General features: G+C 40.6%; 1 protein-coding gene across 4 annotated transcripts in view; it reads right to left on the reverse strand.

Moving 5' to 3' along the window:
- Positions 1-499: 499 nt before the first annotated feature.
- Positions 500-18,848, reverse strand: part of limk1a (LIM domain kinase 1a) — a 52,484-nt gene continuing 34,135 nt past the window's right edge. For 3 of the 4 annotated variants that reach the window (XM_015002732.2, XM_088011918.1, XM_015002734.2), the window contains 13 exons: positions 11,340-11,449; positions 10,292-10,507; positions 9,557-9,662; positions 9,214-9,419; positions 8,935-9,121; positions 8,625-8,711; positions 7,245-7,376; positions 7,073-7,132; positions 6,740-6,805; positions 6,276-6,444; positions 6,104-6,159; positions 4,858-5,015; positions 500-4,120 (listed from right to left, as the gene is read on the reverse strand). In XM_015002732.2, the coding sequence (XP_014858218.1) occupies positions 3,952-4,120; positions 4,858-5,015; positions 6,104-6,159; positions 6,276-6,444; positions 6,740-6,805; positions 7,073-7,132; positions 7,245-7,376; positions 8,625-8,711; positions 8,935-9,121; positions 9,214-9,419; positions 9,557-9,662; positions 10,292-10,507; positions 11,340-11,449 (1,722 nt within the window). In that variant the 3' untranslated portion in view covers positions 500-3,951. Of the gene's footprint in view, positions 4,121-4,857; positions 5,016-6,103; positions 6,160-6,275; positions 6,445-6,739; positions 6,806-7,072; positions 7,133-7,244; positions 7,377-8,624; positions 8,712-8,934; positions 9,122-9,213; positions 9,420-9,556; positions 9,663-10,291; positions 10,508-11,339; positions 11,450-16,860; positions 17,907-18,848 lie in introns of those variants that run through there. The other variant, XM_015002735.2, reaches the window with a different exon arrangement.

The raw sequence follows: 18,848 nt of genomic DNA on the forward strand, positions 1-18,848 counted from the left end.
TCTTGACGCTGCCATCACTAGGGACTGCTGCATCGCTACAGCACCCTTTTCTGCTTTGTCCGCCACCACCACAATGCTCAGTTTGGTTAACCATCACCTTTTTATTGGTCTGGATCTGGAAATCCCACAGAATCCCAGCTGTATTGTTTGTTCTAGTGTGGCTTCTTTTGCTGCCAGGATTTTCAGTCAGTCAAGTAGTTTGGGTCTGATAGGAAATGCAAACGAATGTAAAAGAAGCATAATCTTCTTAATCAATTGAAGTATTTTCATTGGCACTACAAATCATTCTTCTTATTATTCCATCTTGGCCACTTCAAAATTTCAATAGTACTTTCAGCAGGAAGAAACAAGCTGGTAACATAAAAAAAAAGACTTTAAACCCAAATCTGCCAGGTGAATGAGTATTTTTATGATGTAGCTGCACATTTTGTAGATAGATATAACTTTTACATAATGTCTTTTTGTTTCAAAGCAAAAGAAAAGACATGAAACGTCTGAATTTGTTTAAGAAGCATCATTTTATTTTCAGCTGTGACAAAAAATAAAGGAAAAAAAAAAACCCACAGTAACCTCCTCAGAGTCCAAATGTTCAGAATTAAAGTGCAGAATCGTTTTTCACAGCTTGTGTAAAAAAAAAAAAAAAAAAATTAAATAAGAAAAAAAAAAAGAATATAATATTAAAGTATCAAAACTGACAATGGAGATCCGGAAAATATAAATATGATACAGAGCAAGATGAAATCTTACACGTCATGGTGTCAACTCAGATGTTCAGTTCGCTTGAATCAGGCTTGCACTGATGATGCATTAAAATAAGAACCAAACAGGAAATCAGTTCATGTTTTCGAGTCGTTGGCAAGGCTAGCTTACAACAAAGGCACAGCATTGTTCAGAGGTAACGATCCTTTGCGAAGAAGTGCTGCGGCGACATTCTCGGCGATCAACACGTCCTCACTGACATCTAACATGCTCGACATGGCTCAGAAAGGAGCGGTGAAGGAAACACGGCGCCATGTTTGTGTGTGCATGCATGTGAGAAATGGGGGAAAGCTTCCCCCCCACCCCTACAGAGTGACAGGCGTTTACATGCTCCTCACAGTCTCGCTTGTTACCGGTGGGTACTTGTTAAGCTCTGAGGAAAAAGCTCCAGAAAAAATTACGGCCCTGAGCCAAAAAGATTTAAGGTGAGGAAGAGGTGAGGTTTAAGCGCTCAGCTATCAGAACGAGTGATTGCAGCCTCCGTGGGCATCGCAAGCAGTCAGAAACGGCACAGAACACCACTCACAAAGGACCGGTCTGTAGGCAGCAGGCAGAACTGGGTCATCACAACCTCACAGTAGCAAAAACACCAGCATTTCATCTCTGAAATGCAACCCAGCTAGCTCTTTCTGCGCCTAGGACTATATTGCATGGCATATGAGATTTTAATTCAATTTGAGCTGCATCTAAATAATTAAATAAGTCCAATTTGCTACCGAGAGGCTGAACTTACCAGATCCCTTTTTTTAACAGTTGAAAGGCTCCGTCAGTGGCTTGCATTCAAATATCAACCTGAACTGACATTGATCATTTTCCTCATCACAAGTAGCCCAGAGAAAAAAGAAATAAGAAGTCGCGGCCCAGATCGGCCACTTAGTGCAAACAAAAGTACTCAAATGTGTACAAAAGAGTTTCAGAGGGTAGATATAGAAAAACAGATTTTTTTTTTTTTTTTTTTTTACATTTTCTACTCAGCCCTGCTTTTCTTGCTTGACTTTGTTTTTAAATCTTTTACTCCAAATGTGTATTTTATTTATTAAAAAAACCCAACAATGTTTATAGACTAAAGTAGCTTGGAGTAAAAGCGGAGAAGACCTGGCCACTACATCATGCAGCGAATTTAAAAGAAACTAAAAGATTCGCAGAATAAAGACAGAGAGACGGTTTGTTAGAAGGTGCCGCAGAAATCTGACAGTGCTGGAGATTATTTCTGAGGAGAGAGACGCGTATATATACACAGAGATATTTACAGCACATCTTATATGTAAACAGACAGAGGGGTTGATCCTCAGGAGGACAGATGGGAACATGGACAGACAGATGAGGCAGTACCTGGTGATGTAACACCTTCACTATGATACAGTACATCAGAAATGAGAGCATGGATTATTAGCTGTTTTTCCAGTGTGGGGAAGAGAGATGATCAGAAAATGTACAGTGCCTTCCAAACGTATTTACACCCCTTAAGTTTTTTTTTCAAACAGAAACTTCAATGTCTTAAATTGGGACTTTTTTGGGAGAGGTTAATAAAAAGTGGAGGATTTCAGCGGCACAACTTCCTTACACGTAAAGTCAAAGCTGCAGCTTCATCATGTGTTACAAGTCAAACTCCAGACCTAAATCCAATTGAGAAAATTGATGATAGCTATAAAATTTATATCTATTGAATTTTTTTTTTCTCTGGGATTCTTAAAGCATTTTGAAATGAATTGGATACCATGTACTTGGTTTTTAATCTGGCTGATTTTGAGCTATTGTGCAAAGAAAAATGGGTAAAGATCTCAGTCGGTAAATGCGCAAAGTTGGTAAAAACTGTTGTCCAATTAGTCCATCAACTTAAAATCCCAATAAAATACATTCAAATTTATGGTTCTGAAGCCTTTCTACTGGAAACCAGTAAATCCTACCAAACTAAAGCGCCAAATTGTGAAAAACTTTATGGTATAAATACTCATTGAGGCACTGTAGCTGCAATGTTTGATTTAACTGCAGAAGGGTTGAAAAGTGAATGCGTACATTTATCAGAACTGGTTCTCAGGTTGTTTGTTGTTGTTTTAAAATGATTTTTAGCATAGGTCTTTATGTGTTTGAAAATGGTCTCGAAGCATTTACCCTGACTCAGTGACAACACGCAAATTAAAAAAAAATAATTTTTTGCCGTGCCGTTTCAACTGCAGTGAAACCTCCGGTCTCCTTTTAGCCGGTCAGCCAATAAAAATATGGCGATGTAACGTACTTATATAAAATATGTCTGTACATTTACAATATTTAAAAAAATTTACAAAGTTGCCACTTATGTACACATAATGTATTTGAGTGTTAGTATGAATGGGATGCGCTATGAACTCTCTAAACGGAGAGGAGACGTACCAAATGTAGGACGTGTACCTTACCATAAATTCAGTGCTACAGTATAAACAGGAGAGACGAGCAACTCCAAGCGGTTCATGACTGAATGGGGTCAGAGGGCACACTGCAGCGGGAATTGACCTGGCAGCGTTATTTACAGCCATGCATTTGTCAATTGGATACTTAAAGCTTGAAAAGTTTCACTTCACTTGTACAAGAAGGTCTACAAACTGTCCCTCAGACGCTGGGAGTCCGTTGCATTTTGCTTGCATCTCTAATAAGTTCTGTTCTGAGATCCAAAAGAAAACCAAACGCAGCAAATGTCTGCAGACACAAACTGCACCATGCGGTCTGGAGACGTGAAGTGACGCGGCTGAAGGCTTGCTGCTATGTTTTGCATGTAAAGTTGCACACTACAGTAAAAAGCACAGTAAGTATTCTCTAGTGGGACCACTTCTGCTAAATGTATGCGATTAAAGCGTTACGTGAAATTTGTTTCTGATTGCATATGATATAGTTTACTTTAGCTTCAGAAGCAGCTATAGTGAGAATGTGTGTGTGTACACGTGTGTGTGTGTGTGTGTGTGTGTGTGTGTGTGTGTGTGTGTGTGTGTGTGTGTGTGTGTGTGTGTGTGCAGGCATCACACACTAGTGGCTTTTCAAATTCATATTTTCCCCCTGAGTCTTTTCATCTGGCCTGCGCCAGCTAAAACCAGTGTCGTCTGCTTCAGTCGTGACGGGTCATTAGAAAGTCTCCTCCAGCAGCGTTCTGCCACCCGAGGCGGGTGGGGTCACCGTCTCCTGAGGGGTCAACTCCAGCGTTGCCACTCCTCTCGCGGCGCTTCACTCGGGTTGCTCCGGATGAGTGTGCAGGCCGTTCTCAGGACGCGGGATGCTGTGGTGCTCCCAGAAGGCCTTGTGCAACTGGTCCAGTTCGGACATCAGCGGCAGACCAATGTCCAAGTGCATCTTGAGGTTCTCCAGCCACTCCTCCAGTTTAGAGAATGCAGGTCTGTAAAGTTCAAAGGGCACGAGGAAAAATTACCTTTGGATTCATCATCAAAAGCCTTTCTCACCCAGAATTTTCTAACAGTTTTAATTCCTCCATCTAAATACTTTTAGAAATCAGAGTTCAGTGCTGCTGTAGATGTTGTCACTTAAAAGCAAATATTGTATTTAACAGATACATAACTTAAAAAGTCAAAAGAGCAGATTTGCGAGCAAAAAGGAACATTTAGACCAAAAAAATGAGATTTTCAGCTGCTTCCATTCACTTTGTTTTGAATAATCTTAGACTATAATCACTGGGAGATGAGGAAGTCGCCGTTGCTGGTGAGTATCAGAGTAACAATGATGGTCAAAAATGAAAACTTAAAATATACAGTTACTTTAATTACATCTTCATATTCTCATTTGTGGCAAATTGCAGGTATGGACGTATCTTAAACTTACTGCGTTCAGCTACATTTCTTTTAACTTTCTCCTCTTCATTGGACAAATCACCATACAAATCTTCAATTTATGAATTAAAGCTGAGTTCATAAAGCTATAACCTTGTTAGTTCTTGGATATCCAATTTGGAATTTTTGTGTATCTATTGCTTTTGGACAATAAAATCAATTTAACCTCTAGTGACAAATTTGAAAAGGTTGTAAAATCAGAACAAAAACATTTCCAAAAAGACAAAAACCCAGGTAATTAAATATTTTAAGTCTGATTTCAGTGCACATTTTTTGGGAGATTTCTGACCTTTTGTCTGCATCGAGGTCACAGCACAAAGCAGCAATAGGAAAGAAGGCAGGGGGACATTTTGGAGGATAGTAGTTCTCCAGGAAGCCAGAAATGTTCAGCCCAAAGTCCATCGCTCTGGGGAGGTAATCTGGATCTGCGTTGACCCGACCAATGATCTGCAGAGGGCAAAACAGGGAAAAGGTTAAAAACACAAGTGAGAAGATTTGAAGATGGAGGTGTCTGAAGAGTTTCTACTGGAAACCAGTAAATCCTTCTCAGCTAAAGCAGACTGCTTCCGCCAAACCACAACAATCTGTCCGTCAGTCGCCACATGAGGTTCTACGGCTCTACGGCTCACTAATCCCTCACACAGTCGCTGAAAAATGCCGTCCATCTGGAGAAGTTGTAGTCTGGGGCCTCTGACTGACTTAACTAAACCCATGAGCCCAAATCATAGGAGCAGGAGGATGATGTGTGTCCAGGCTCCCGTCCAACAACTCAGCAGGGCTGCTGGAAAAAATGTATTCCGCTTTTAGAGACGTCAAAATTTGGCAGAGTGAAACTATTCCCTCATAAAATGAAATGGAAATTGCATTTAATGAGTTTGAAATGTGGACAAAATCCATCAGAAGTCGCCAAAATGGCAGATTTTCAAGCAGAATAGACACACACACACAAAAAAAGGAAAAAAATAATGAATCAAACTTTCTGCTAGACCTCACATTTAGCAAACTCTACTGCCGGACACCGACTAAATGAGGCCCTCTACCAGGGCAGCGTGGTCACCCTCAGTGCACTCGGTACCGCCTCTAATTACTGCATCCACGGACAACCCTTCCTTCCTGTGCAGAAGGACGGAACGGTTTGCAGTCGTCCTACGGCAGTGGCGGACCACAGCTTCTGGTAGGTACATGTTCGCAGGCAAAATAACTTTTTATTTTTATAGGGTCTGGAAAAAGTCAGCCAAACACAGCAGCACTCGGTCGGAGCTGCCAGCCACTGGATAGGATATTAAAAAGCATCAATCACATCTCCTTTTATCAGCTGGGTGGTTCCCCTGTCTGCTTTAAAGCCTCAGTTTGAGACACTTTGGTAAATCTGCCTTAAAAGTCGGGTTCATTGCAAGGATGTCGCATTCTGATCCTAAATGTTGGACGAGGAGATTATCTTTTATAAACTGATGCATCTTTTGGTTGGCAGAGAAAGATAAACGTATTTACGCTTAAATGATTAGATACTTTATGCGGGCTAAACAGCTACTTACCTCACATAGCATAATACCAAAGGAAAAGATGTCCACTCTCTCATCGTAGCTTTTGCCTAAACAAGACATAAAATAATGTTAGTATATAAATTACGAGCATAGATCAGCAGGAAAAGGGCACAGAGAAAGTCAGGATTATTCAGATTGCCACATGTTCTGCTGTACATCATACCGTGGATCATCTCCGGAGCCATCCAGTAGGGGTTTCCCACCACCGTGTACCTCTTCCTGCGGTCGGGCTTCTTCAGGCCCGACAGTTTTCCCTGCGTCAGCTTATTTTCACATTTATCGTCCACCATGAGCCGAGCCAGGCCGAAGTCTGCCACCACCACGGTGTGGTCCTAAACGAGCAGATATTCCAAGAAGTGCTATTAGTAAGTGTGACGGTCAAGATATAAGCTTAAAAATATTGTGCTTTAGCAAAGCGTTTGGGATTTTTTTTTTTAAACTCAAGATTTTCAGAGATGCATTTTGTTTGATGTATAATGTTTTCTTCTGTTAGGTCAAGCAAAATGAATCTGTACATTTTAAATTGTTTTTCAGCATGGAAAAAGATGAGTGCACAAAATATTAACACACTTAAACAATAAAGGTGTGTAAGCACAGACATGTTGGAGTGGAGTAAACGTTCCTTACCTCTCGGACTAGACAGTTGTGTGAGTTCAGGTCCCGGTGGATTATGTTCATTGAATGCAAATATGCCTAAAAGGCAGATAAAACAGGGGAGAGGGAAAATAAAATTAATTAATTAAACGGAGTAATCAAAAGCTGCCTCAAAGCAGAAAAGAAAAATTAAGTTGAACTCATTGTAAGAAAAACAAAACTGAACACTTTTCCTGAGAGGTACAGGAACGATTTGCACAAGGCTTGTATTGCTCTAAGTTGACCACTAGAGGGAGGCAGCAGCGGTAATTGCACCTTGTGCTGCTGCTGTTGGACTCAGATTGACGTCTCAGTTTCTGAACTCACCATTCCAGCAGCAATATCCTTCGCAAAACTGACCCTCTGGTTCCAGGGAAAGTTACTGTCCTGCAAATAGAAATCGCACTTAAATTTTAAGGTTTCAGCAAACAAAACTGGTAAGGGTGAGAAAGCCAGATAATTTCATTACAACTCACACACTATCCCATGTCATTCTTACCATCTTCTTGATTATTTCCCTCAGGGTTCCTCCCTTTATGTACTCTGCGATGAAGTTGAGTCTCTTGTCTTTGTACAGGACTCCGATGAACTTGAGCACGTTGGGGTGATCCAGGCAGCGCATCACCTTCACCTGAGGACGGATTAACAGTCACTTCAGTTATGGAGCAAAAAAAAAGTCAAAAGTCAACAGTAATGTCGGCCTGAATCATTTTGTGTAACATTGTGCGGGATGGTAAACATCCAAAACAAAAGGCAAACTAAGATTTGAGCACAGGAAACATTTTTGTTCATTTAATCACATTCAATGTAGCTATAAACTGACTAGGATGCTACAAATGGTGCCACAACCGCAGCCTGCCCAGACTGGACACTGTTACTGCTTGAGAGGCTAGGGCTACAATTACACCAAGCATTTGTCTTCCTGTTGCAAGCAAGATTAAAAGAGACCCGGTAATGTGAGACTTGGAAGGGAAATTACAAAGCAAGCGCTTACTAAAAGCTGCGACCACACACATAAATACACAGAAACACTGGTAAACAGGTGCTTGAGGCTTCAATAGTGAGGATGAAACACTAAGCAGAAGGATAAACTCAGATTGTATCCTGAGGTCTTGGATGTCTGTTTGATATTTAAATAAACATAATGGACACAGACACAATGAAGTGTCCATACTGTTTAAACTTTTTCTATTTTGTCATGTTAACTCACAATTTATGTGAGAAACCCATAATAGTGGAAGAGAAATGAGGCGTGGTTTTCAAAGGAAAAAATATTTTACAAATTAAATTTGAAACATTGTGGGGTAGATGTTTTTAATTTCCAATCAGACGACTGGAACCACAAGGAGTCGGTGTAGATTGAAGCAAATTCATCTGTGCATTAACGTAACAGGACTAAATAAGTCCATAACCAGCTCTTTAGATAAGTACTTTTACTTTAAGTTTACAACAATGTGGTACTTCATGCTGTTTTACCAGATTAAATTCCAATAAAATACGTTGAAGGTGAAAATCTTCAAGAGGAATAACATTCTTTTTGTTGGCCATATTAAAGGGCATTTAATTGTAATTTTAGTAAAGACAGCACAATGTTTGTTCTGTGTTATAACTAAACATGAATTAAGATTCTAGGGAGGCTTTAAGGTTTAGTGTGGGAGAGAAAAGATACGTCATTTGTGGGAGAGGAGAACGCCAGCACTCCCCCCTCTTAAACTTTACCAGAGGTTATGCAAGGCGTTGCTTATTCCCTGAAATCGCACCTTGTTGCTGCTTCTGGCCAGCACCAACCTGTTGCTGTAAAAGTTGTGCTCAAACTAATTGTGAACATACTGAAACGTCTACATTAAACCTCTAAGCTGCCTGCAAGCTCTGTGCTCACCTCTTTCAGGAACGTTCTCTGTGTTTCGTCGTCAAAACGAATCAGCTCCTTCATCACCATCACCTCCCCCGTTTCCTTGTGGGTCACCTGCAACGTGACACAGAAACGTGCAGGAAGAGATGAGCGACAGGAAGGGAGAGAATCAACCGTAAAGAGTTCGTTCATCTGTATGACGACACGAGAACTGAAAAAATGTCCACGAAGTGTTAAAACCGACGTCTTTCCTTCCTGCTTTGAGATTCCGTCCAGCTTTTCTCAATGCCGCCCCCTTCTGGGGGCTCTAGGTATGACCACATATGAGCAGGGTTACCTTTATGGCTTGACCGAAGCATCCCTTCCCAAGGACTTCTCCGTGGATGAGGTCAGACGGGCGGAAGATGCGGTGAGTCCGATTGGAGACGACCCGGAGCGACTCCGACCGATTGATGTCCTTCCTGTGTGAGACGGGCGATGCTGCGTTGCTGGAGCCCGGTGACTTATCAATGCTGCAGCTCCGCCTGAGAGGGACAAGAGTTAAAGACAGTCTGACTGCAGTCCACACTGCAGCTGCATAATTTGTACTTATTTTTTAAAAAACAGCTATTCTTACGTGATTATGCGTGATTTCAGGTTGCTGATGTCAGGGTTGGGGGCCTGGGTGATCGGCAGGGTGGGGCCGGGGCCGTCCGACACCGGGGTGGACAGGCAGCCGTCCACCTGATCCTCGGCCTCCGAGGAGCCCCCCTCCTGAGCGTGCGGGTCATGTTCGATGGTGAGCTGCAGCAGCCGGCTGGTCTCCTGGATGAGCAGGTCGATCTAGAGAAGAAGAGCGGGTTCACATGAAGACCAAACTTCAGAGCGGACCGGGGGAACACTAGAAAGTATAACCCGGCTCTGTTTTCACTGAAACAGCTGCAGCATGTCAGAGGGAAGATCCTGAAGGTGGTTTCTACCTCATCCAGGGGAACGTTGTGAATGGGCGTCCCATTGATTTCCAGGATCTTGTCCCCAACATGGATGGAGTTTTTTACGTCTGGGCTGATGCAGTCAGGATCCACTCTGAAGTTAACGCAAGAAAACAAAACAATAAGCACATTTCAACAAAAGGATAGAGCCAACACGGAGCAAAGTGAGAAGCAGAAGGAAAATGTTTTTCTGTAGTTAAGAGATGCAGAACTCTAGAGCTTTCTTTACCAGACTTGCACTCGTAGAACGTAAATATAGAGCGTCTCATCAGCACTCTTCAGTGTTTAATTAGGACTTTCTACCATGAGCATGTTTGCATCAAAACCTTTCAGATGCAGTTCTGACTGCGTGTTCAGGTGATGTCATCCTCCAACAGATACTTTCACGGGTGTTTGCGTATTTTAAACTTCACACACGTGAACTCTTTCTTAAATTTATCTGATTTTTGATTGGATTTTATCACTGTGTATTTAAGAGTACTTGAGTAAAATAATTTTATTTCTAAAACACAATATGCACGGTTTCCATTCCACTGTGTAGCAACATGCTACATTATGTTGGTTTATCACGTATAAAGTACATTAAAATATTTGGTTTTAACAATAAAACGCCGTAGAAAGTACGGAAACTGATGATTTTTTAAAATTTCATATTTTAATTTTCATTCTTTCTGTAAAGAAAACAGTAAAAATAAATGAAATATAAAACCCGTTGACACTCACTGGGACACCCTGACGGTGCGTCCGTGCTCCGGGCTGAAGCCGTTGACGGGGCTGAGCGGCTGGTCAATCGCCACAGAAAAGCCCCGCCCTCTGCATCCGTTGTTGCCCTCGCCTGAGGCGGGGATGGACACGAGCGTGACAGTGTGCGGGATCCGGGAGTGCGGCGAGTCTGGCAGTGACACGGGCGTCACGATGGTTTGGTAGTAACAGTGACCGCTGCAGTCAGAAGAGAGAGAGAGAGAGACGGGGGGGCAATGTGATCGAAGGTTTGGGCAAAGCGGCTCTGCAGGGTGCGAGGAACCACGTGAGAGAAAGCCGAGCCTCTCGTTGCATCTGTGCTTTAAGCATCACATGTTGCTGATGATGAGATCCGGCTCCAGCACATGGCGCTCACTGTGCAGTCATTGTGTGGAGGCTGACCTTCAACGTGAGCAACTTGGTTTCAAAAGCCAACAAACGAGACGTTTTGTGTGTAAGAAATGTGCTGGGAATTTACCTCCGAGGGAATCAGTTCTGCCTCTTAACCTAATTTATGATCCACATTCATTGCTCCGTATGTAATTTCATTTTCAACTTAAATTGCAGAAAACCCGTTTAACAAGGCGGCTGTTGAAACTGGATGTCGGTAGAAACCATTGGCCTCATTTGATCTCAGAATGATTCAGTAATGGTGAGATCACAGCTGTTGCGTTACTTGCTGAATTACTTTTTTTTTTTTTTCTTTTCTTGGTTGTGACTCAAGGTAAAAGTGTCTCCCTGTGAGGCGAGATGCCGCCGTGATGAAGCGGCACGACCGAAAAGACTGGAGAGCGCCTGAAGCTTTTGGGAGCTTCATTTTCAATCATCTGCTTGAAGGAGGGCGTCTTGTGACAGTCACACTCAAACATCCCTGCTGCTAACGCGGCTTTGAGCAAATATACACATCGTAGACAGAATTACGACGCTCACCCCGTTTGGCCTCTGATTTGCATCGAACAAAATGATTTAAAAGCATTTTGACACTTGAAGGTTTAGGTTTTAAATGCAGCAGGATGTGGTGGATGCTCACCAGTAAAGTTTGGATCTCTCCACCAGCGCATATGTGTCTCCATCACCGATAAATGCCCTGCAGTTCAGACAGCTGAAGCATTCTGGGTGATACTTCTGTTCTCCTGCAACCTGCAGGGGGAGAAAAAAAAAAAAAACATCATACAAAATTAATTACTCCTTCAAATTATTCTCAAGGTGCTTGCTTGTTTCACTGATCAAATAAAAAGCAAGTTGCTGACAAGAAAAGCTTCTAAGAGCCAGGCGGGTTACGAGCTACATGAGGTTTTTATGGCCGGCCTGGGAAGTGGGGTGAGGTCCGGTCACCGGGGTTAAAGTGGAGCTGCAAGATCCGAGATCGAGTCTGCGGCAGCCAGATGTCTGCGGCAGCTGGGGGCAGTTTTGTAAACAAGAAGTGGAATTGAATTACTGCTATAAAAACAGAGCAGGGCAAGAGGAAATAATTCACGCCGACAGATGTGTGGATGCTGCTCTGCTGGGGGCTCACAGCTCTGATTGTTCTCCACACAGAAAACAGCTAAAATAATCAAACACGTCTTTAACTGCAGTGTTGGGGAGAAAACAAGCACTTAAAGTACTACCCTCTGCAGTACAATAACTGCTTATAACATTCATTTATTTAAAACATTCCTTAAAAAAAACTAAACAAAAAAAAAAAACAACTTACTACGCATCTTTTTAAATAAGCCTGCACCTTCTTGCTGACTCTTGGATTGAAACCACTGATTAAACAGCTCTTTCCTACACATAATGCTAACGACCTCCTTCAACTCTCTCAGGTAAATCGGTCGCCTGTCGATGCAAATAATGCGCCCACTCAAACACTTAATGAGGACCCATGGTTAAACATGAGCAACAGCGGTCAGCGCCAAAGGTTGAGCCGTTTTCTCCCTCGAGGCTGCGCTCAGTTTTTGCCTTCAGAGGCAGATTTTTCTTCAACAGATCTCATCAACTGCGATGATCTGCATTGCTAATGATGTAAAGAAAGACTAACAAGGGAGCTCTGCATACGAGACAATGAGGTTAAATCCATCTAATTACCCTACATGTTGTGGATGTAGCTCTTCTGCAGAATAAAAAAAAACAAAAAACACAAAGGTCACAACAGCCAGTTTGAATTTACCACAAATGTGTCCTGAAGAAATAAAGCCTTAAATTAAAGCATTTAACAAATAAATAGAGATACTCTGAGAAACTGACTGGTGATCGTAATTGGTCAATTTTTTTACTTGCCCTTCCTCACAAAAATACAGAAACAATGTTAATAATAATGCCAACTCTGTTGCTTGTGCTAATGTTAGATGTTTAAGCTGTTGTGGTTTTGTCTTTGTTATGATAATATAAACTACAAAACTACTGACTCCTTTCTCTAGCGCACACAGTATGGCTTTTTACAAAAAGACCTGATAAGTACAAAACTAGGGATGAAACAATTAATTGCATAAATCAATTATTGAAATAATCAGCAACTAATTTAGTAACTGTTCATAATACATAAAAAAAAAACATCATAAGAAAAAGAAGCAACATCTGCTCCTCCAAAGCAGAAATGATACCAGAAGTGGACAGAAAAGGGTCAACACAAGCTGAAAACTCACAGGCTTCACAGAAACAAAGTGTTTTTTAATAAATACTCCCTCTAAAAAAACGCAGTGGTAATAAAGCACCATGTGACCTTAACACAAGGACAACCTGACGTGATGCATTTCTTTTTTATCTACCTCAAAACACAGAAGAGACAGAGTAACCAACTCCTATGAAAATGAAACAGAAATCTAATAAATTCATAAAACAGAGCCTGGATCTGACCCATGTGCGATATGAGATCTGAACGCAAAGAAGGAAGAAGGAAAACAACTTTCCATTCGTTATTTTGGGCATCACTTTTGGTTATGGACGTATGTGGGTTTCCTCTCTGTGACTGCGTCACTTTAGGTGCAGGCCTGTAAAGACGGAGGGGAGAGGAAGAGAGGACAGCTGGACGGAGACGTCGAGGGTGTCGGCTTGACTCGGCCTGTCACTAAGGCTGCCATTTGTCTGCCATGTGGGCACACACACCCATTTAAAGACAGACAGCTGCTCCCTTCCCATAAAACACATCCTTCCTCTGCAAAGCAGGGAGATAAAGAGGACTCGCGTATTTTAATTAAAATAAAATGGATTTCAACCACGCGATCAGAATCCGTCTTCAAACAGAGTCATCACATGTCTGGTTCCTCCAGATGTTGCCGTCTTTGCGGGTGTGTTGTGTCTGTGGTGGATCTACTGAGTATGAGCTCATCATCATGCTTCTGACTGTGGTTCTTTATTTTACCTCCATCTCTGACCAAAATCAGCCTCTAACAACAAACCAGAGACTGTTCTGGTTTTCCCCCCCGGTCCTGTGAGTCCACACGATGCACGACTAAGTGTTTCACACTGTTGCACAACAATAAGGCCATCTTTATACATTTTTACCACAAATTAATAACCTTAAGGGTGAAATTGATTTTTTTTTTTAAAGAAAGACTAATTTGTAAAATCAGTGGGGGGGTTGCATTCAAATTGACTTTATTACTGTGAACTAAACACTTTTCTTACAACCTTTGCATCAACTAATAGTCAGAAATGTTTTTCAAGATATTTAATTACACAGAAACAGTTACTGGTTGTGAACTTTAACTGGTCAGACTTTTGCTAGGAAAAGGCCTGGACTTGCTTGTTACTTTCCACGATGCACATAAAACACAAATTAATTTGCAATTAAACTCAACGTAAAATGAAAGAATAAGAAAATTATTCATGTTATTGCCAAGAACCTTTCCATATCTTTACTAAACCTTTTGACAAGATGCAGTCTGCTAATGGGATTTCTCATTCTGATAAATTTAATAAAACAAAAAAGCTCGTATGGAGAGTTTACTTTAATAATTGCACAAATAAGTGTTATGAGAAATGTTAAAAAACACAACCGTCAATAAAATATTTTTTTGGGAGTTTTTAAATATTAATGTTAAAAGCCATTTGATTATTTTCTTTTCATTAAGTCCAAAGTAGAACTTCAATCAATTTATTAATTGAGGTTTGAAACAAAAATTAGGCAACATGGATTTTGTCCATTTTAACTGGTTCAGCTGCCAAAATTGCAACTGTACATAAAAGAAAACCATAAATAACATTTAAGTTTAAAATAATTCCTACATTTTGTTTTAAGTGAAGCTAACGGTGTTGTTTTACCACCAATCCAAACATCTGTAGAAAATAAACCCCATTAAAGTCTACAAAGTTAAAGCACTGGTCCAATTTTAAAACATTTTTAAAATGTTTTTTTATTCATGAGCATAAAAGAAATTATTACATTTGTGATCATTTTACAAAAAGCCAGCGACACTTAAGCAGTCGACTGCAATTTTCTAATTGAGTAGAAAAACAGTGAAGGTGAAGAAAGACGCATTAAATCACCAGTTTTTGGTTTCCAAAGAAACTTTTTGGCACAAAAGTTTTCTTAGTTTGTAAGGATTTGTGAAATTTGCTGATTCCTTAAACATTATTCTGATGTCTTTACGATGGCATATTAACCTCTGAAAGCTGTAAATCAAAGTTTTATAACATTACAGAATTTTCTTGAGTGGATTTCTGGTAAATTGGGAAAAATGGAAAATGCAAAAGTCAAAAACAGCTCAAAGAAAAAAGTTGTTAAAATATTATTTATACGGGTGTTTAAGGGTCTTTGAACACTGGTCCAACATTGCTGTTTGAGATTTTAACTTCTTTTACTTTTTTCCTGTTTTCGTTTTCTGATCTATCAAAAGCTTCCTGTGGACTTGTGTTGAAAATCAGCAAAACTGCTTTAACATTAAGCAATGCAACTGGAGGTCCACTGTATTTATAATTGTCCATAACTAAATAAATAATAGATAAATAAATAAAATATCTTAAACAATATCCAAACCTGCAACCAGTTTTCAGGTTTGTGATCGATTTCGTCTTTTATTTTGTCTTCCATCTTGTTCTTTGTTTCTTGTGTTGTTGAAGTCAAACTTTGTTTATGAGCTGCTTCTTGAATTTAATTTCTATTTTAATATTGTGCCATCAACCTTCCTGGTGTTTCCAATCCTGGATCATCTACTGCGTTGTACCATGGTCAATTTATGTTTAAATTGAATAACATGCAATACTTATTAGTAATTTAGGTATTTGGTGATTAAGTTGATTTACTGAATTTTTCCTCTTGTTATTCATAAACGCATTATTTTTATTTCTTAGCTACTGTTTACATTAGTCATGTTTCTAAGCGCGTCATTCAGTTCCCGTTTTAGTAAAGTTTTATTTCAGACTTCCCACCGTGACATTCTTCAAATTCCCCACATAATTTCACAATTTCCTTGCAGATTAAATGTTGCAATTGGAAAACAGACTGAAGCAGAGCACACCGCAAACATGAGAACCCTTAAAAAAAGATGAAGTCATGCAGTTATTTATATAAAATTAGATAAGTTGCCACAAAAAGGGGAACCAAGGGTAAAAATAAACTAGTCGGTTTTCAAAGTATTTTTCATTCTCCTTAACTTGACTCCAGAGAAGAGTACTGGTGAGATAAACAGCATTGACCTTAGCACCAATTGTTAATGACACCTAATTTAGCTCATATATTCATCTGCAGCTTGAGAGCAAACTCAATCGTTGCTCCTTTTAATCTCCTTTACCTCCCTTTTGATCCTATAAACTTTACGTTCATTAATTCAAAAATAAATAAAAACAGAGCTGCATGTGACTTAACACTGGAATAAAGCAAAAGCGTAGCCAAATACCAAGAAGAGAAAAACATGTCATAGAGCTTACATTCACATAAATAGGGTTAAGATGTTGCAGAAAGCTGTTGATGAAGACTGATTGAGCAGAGAACGGGTCAAACAAAGTTTACCAAGAGCGCTGCTCACACGTTTAAGCTGCTGTGGGAATTATTTAGGGAAACAACTGGAATGAAGACAGTGAGCCACATTGATGCTCTCTGAATGGAAACCCCCTTCCACCACAAACAGTACAGTAACACAGCAGGACACACAACAGGCCTCCTCTCTGGTGAGCTCTAATGAATTCTGACTTCTCGCTCTGCAAATCCTACATCCACTGTAGTAAAACGAGAAACCCCATCGCTGTGCTTAGAAAGCGCCAAGTGGCGAATTAAAAATACCCCGAAAGCATTGTTTTGAGTTGTACTTTTATGCTAAATAGCCGAGAATGAGCAGCTTCTAAAACTGGACGGCATGTGTCGTCAGTTGTTCGCAATAAAACAAAAGCAAAAATAGAGCAGGACTGTGGTTTTAGAGCGATACAGTGGCCTACTTTCAAATGACCCACAAAATGCAGCATCACGGATTGAAATCAGCGTTAAACTTTAAAACGCATGCTGGAAAAGCGACCCGGCAGACCGTCCCCACCCCCTCCGTCAGCCTGCCTGCCCGCCTGCTTCCTCGCCGGCTCATTAATACCACATATGATCCAAAAGGCGCCCAGGAAGTGGGAACAGTGACCGTCCTCACCTTCTTGTCCCGTCTCCACAGCCTGAGACAGCAGAAGCTCCAGAAAAACAAGTCTCCCACCATGTCAGCGAGAGCTGGAGTCTCCTCCTCGCTCTTCTAGTTCATTCTACTGAGGAAAGCGTTTCTCCCCGCTGTCACAACAAAACACTGGCAGCAGCCAAGCCGAGCGGAGTCACAGAGCTGCAGGCGGAGGGAGAGAGAAGGAGGGGGGTGCAGCCCACGCCTTTCCAGCTTAGCTCATCTCTGAATCAATGTCCCTCCTCCAGGCTCTTCCACCCATCCCTCTTCTCGCCGTCTTCCTCTACCCTCTTACTTTTTGCAATGACCTCATCGTTTCCTGTTTGGCCCCGCCCACCTTGGTACATGCGCCAGCCAGATGCTACCAGCACACACACCCCCTGATGTTGTCTTTAGAAATGTCTTTTCTCCTCACATGCTTTCAAAAATACACGTTTTATTGTAATCTGTTTGGGATGTTGAGACTATGTGGTTTTTTTTTTATGGTTTTCTTAGGGCTGCTTGTTAGTTGTTTTTTTTATTTACTTTTTTCTTATCAACAATCTGACCGTTTTCAAAAGAACGTTTTGTTGTTTGTTAAGCCTCTCAACCCCATGAATCATTCAGGCAAAACCAAACGACAATAGAGCAGGTTTGAGTCGGCAGGCAGCAACAGGACCCAACAAGACCTGAAACCTCTTTATCAAACTCAGAGACACAGATTGGTCCGATTTTTAACAATCCCCCCCCCCCCCAAAAAAAAGGAATCCGACTATGAAAGTGTTTTATAATTTTCTGGTTTTTAGTGATATCAAATAGTTTCGAGAGCTGGCAAGACTTCTTTTGACCTCCACTTGCCCACTTTTGTCATTTTCAAAGACTTGCTAAATAAATAGAACCACCAAAGTTTAAAGAAAAACAAGAGTAGAAAGCCCTGCAAAACTTTGAACTCACTCTCTGTCAGACTGCCCCAGGGCAGTTGTGGCTACAACCCAGTAGCTTGTCACTATCAGCATGTGAATGGAAATGACTGATTTCATATAAAACGTCATTGAGTGCCATAATAAAGCTCTATATAAGTCTGCATTCTATGTGTATTGGTCTACAAACAAAGTTTTATGTTTTATTCAGTTTTTATTTGCTAAACATTAAAAACCATGTATGCTTTTCACAACTAAGCACTACATTGTGTTGGTCTGAATCCAATAAAACACACTGAAGGTTGTTGTTAAAATAAAAGATGCACTTTCCCTTTAAGAGCTACAATAACAAAAAATTTAAAGAATGGACATGAGGATATTTTCTCTAGTCTTCCTCCTCTCAGCAGCTTTTTAAACTGGCTTCGGTATTTTATCTTAGAGTTTGGCATGGGTAGCGCATAACATTACAAAAATAGCACTCTGAGTTTTACCCAGCGAATGTATACACAGATATAGATTTCCAGCAAGTTATGAATATTTCCAGTTCCAGTACGTTAATAAAATAAAAAGGTTGAAGGTTGAAAATGATAAAAAAAAAAAAACAGCAACTTTTCTTCCAGTTTTCCGGTCATCAGCTAAACGTTTTGCTCTCTCTCGCTCTCTTTCAGCCTGAATGACCTGAAGACAATATGTCATAGAAAACACAACTTTCTTAGCTAATAATGGTGAAAAAAGTGAACTTTGGATCCTGTTCTCTAAGGAATAGCATCTTCAGTGACGATTGTGGAGGCCAGTGCTTAGTGTGATGCTTTAAGGATTAATAAAATAATCAATCGCCAAGTTTCCATATGGACACTGGTGAGGGTCGATCGAGATAAAATAGATTCTAATAACTAGTCAATTCTATTTTGGTCTTTCCTTTTCTCTTTTCTAATTTTTAAGGCACACTTATCACTAAAATAATAAAAAAATACCTTGAGAAAGCTTAGAAAACCATCAACCTACCTGAAGGCTCACAAGATCTCTGAAAGCAAAATCTAAGTAAATCAGAAATGGCTGGAAAAGTTGCCC

This window comes from Poecilia mexicana, unplaced genomic scaffold, assembly GCF_051168715.1.
Source record: "Poecilia mexicana isolate PSO_F unplaced genomic scaffold, ASM5116871v1 scaffold_13, whole genome shotgun sequence".
NCBI lineage: Eukaryota > Metazoa > Chordata > Actinopteri > Cyprinodontiformes > Poeciliidae > Poecilia > Poecilia mexicana.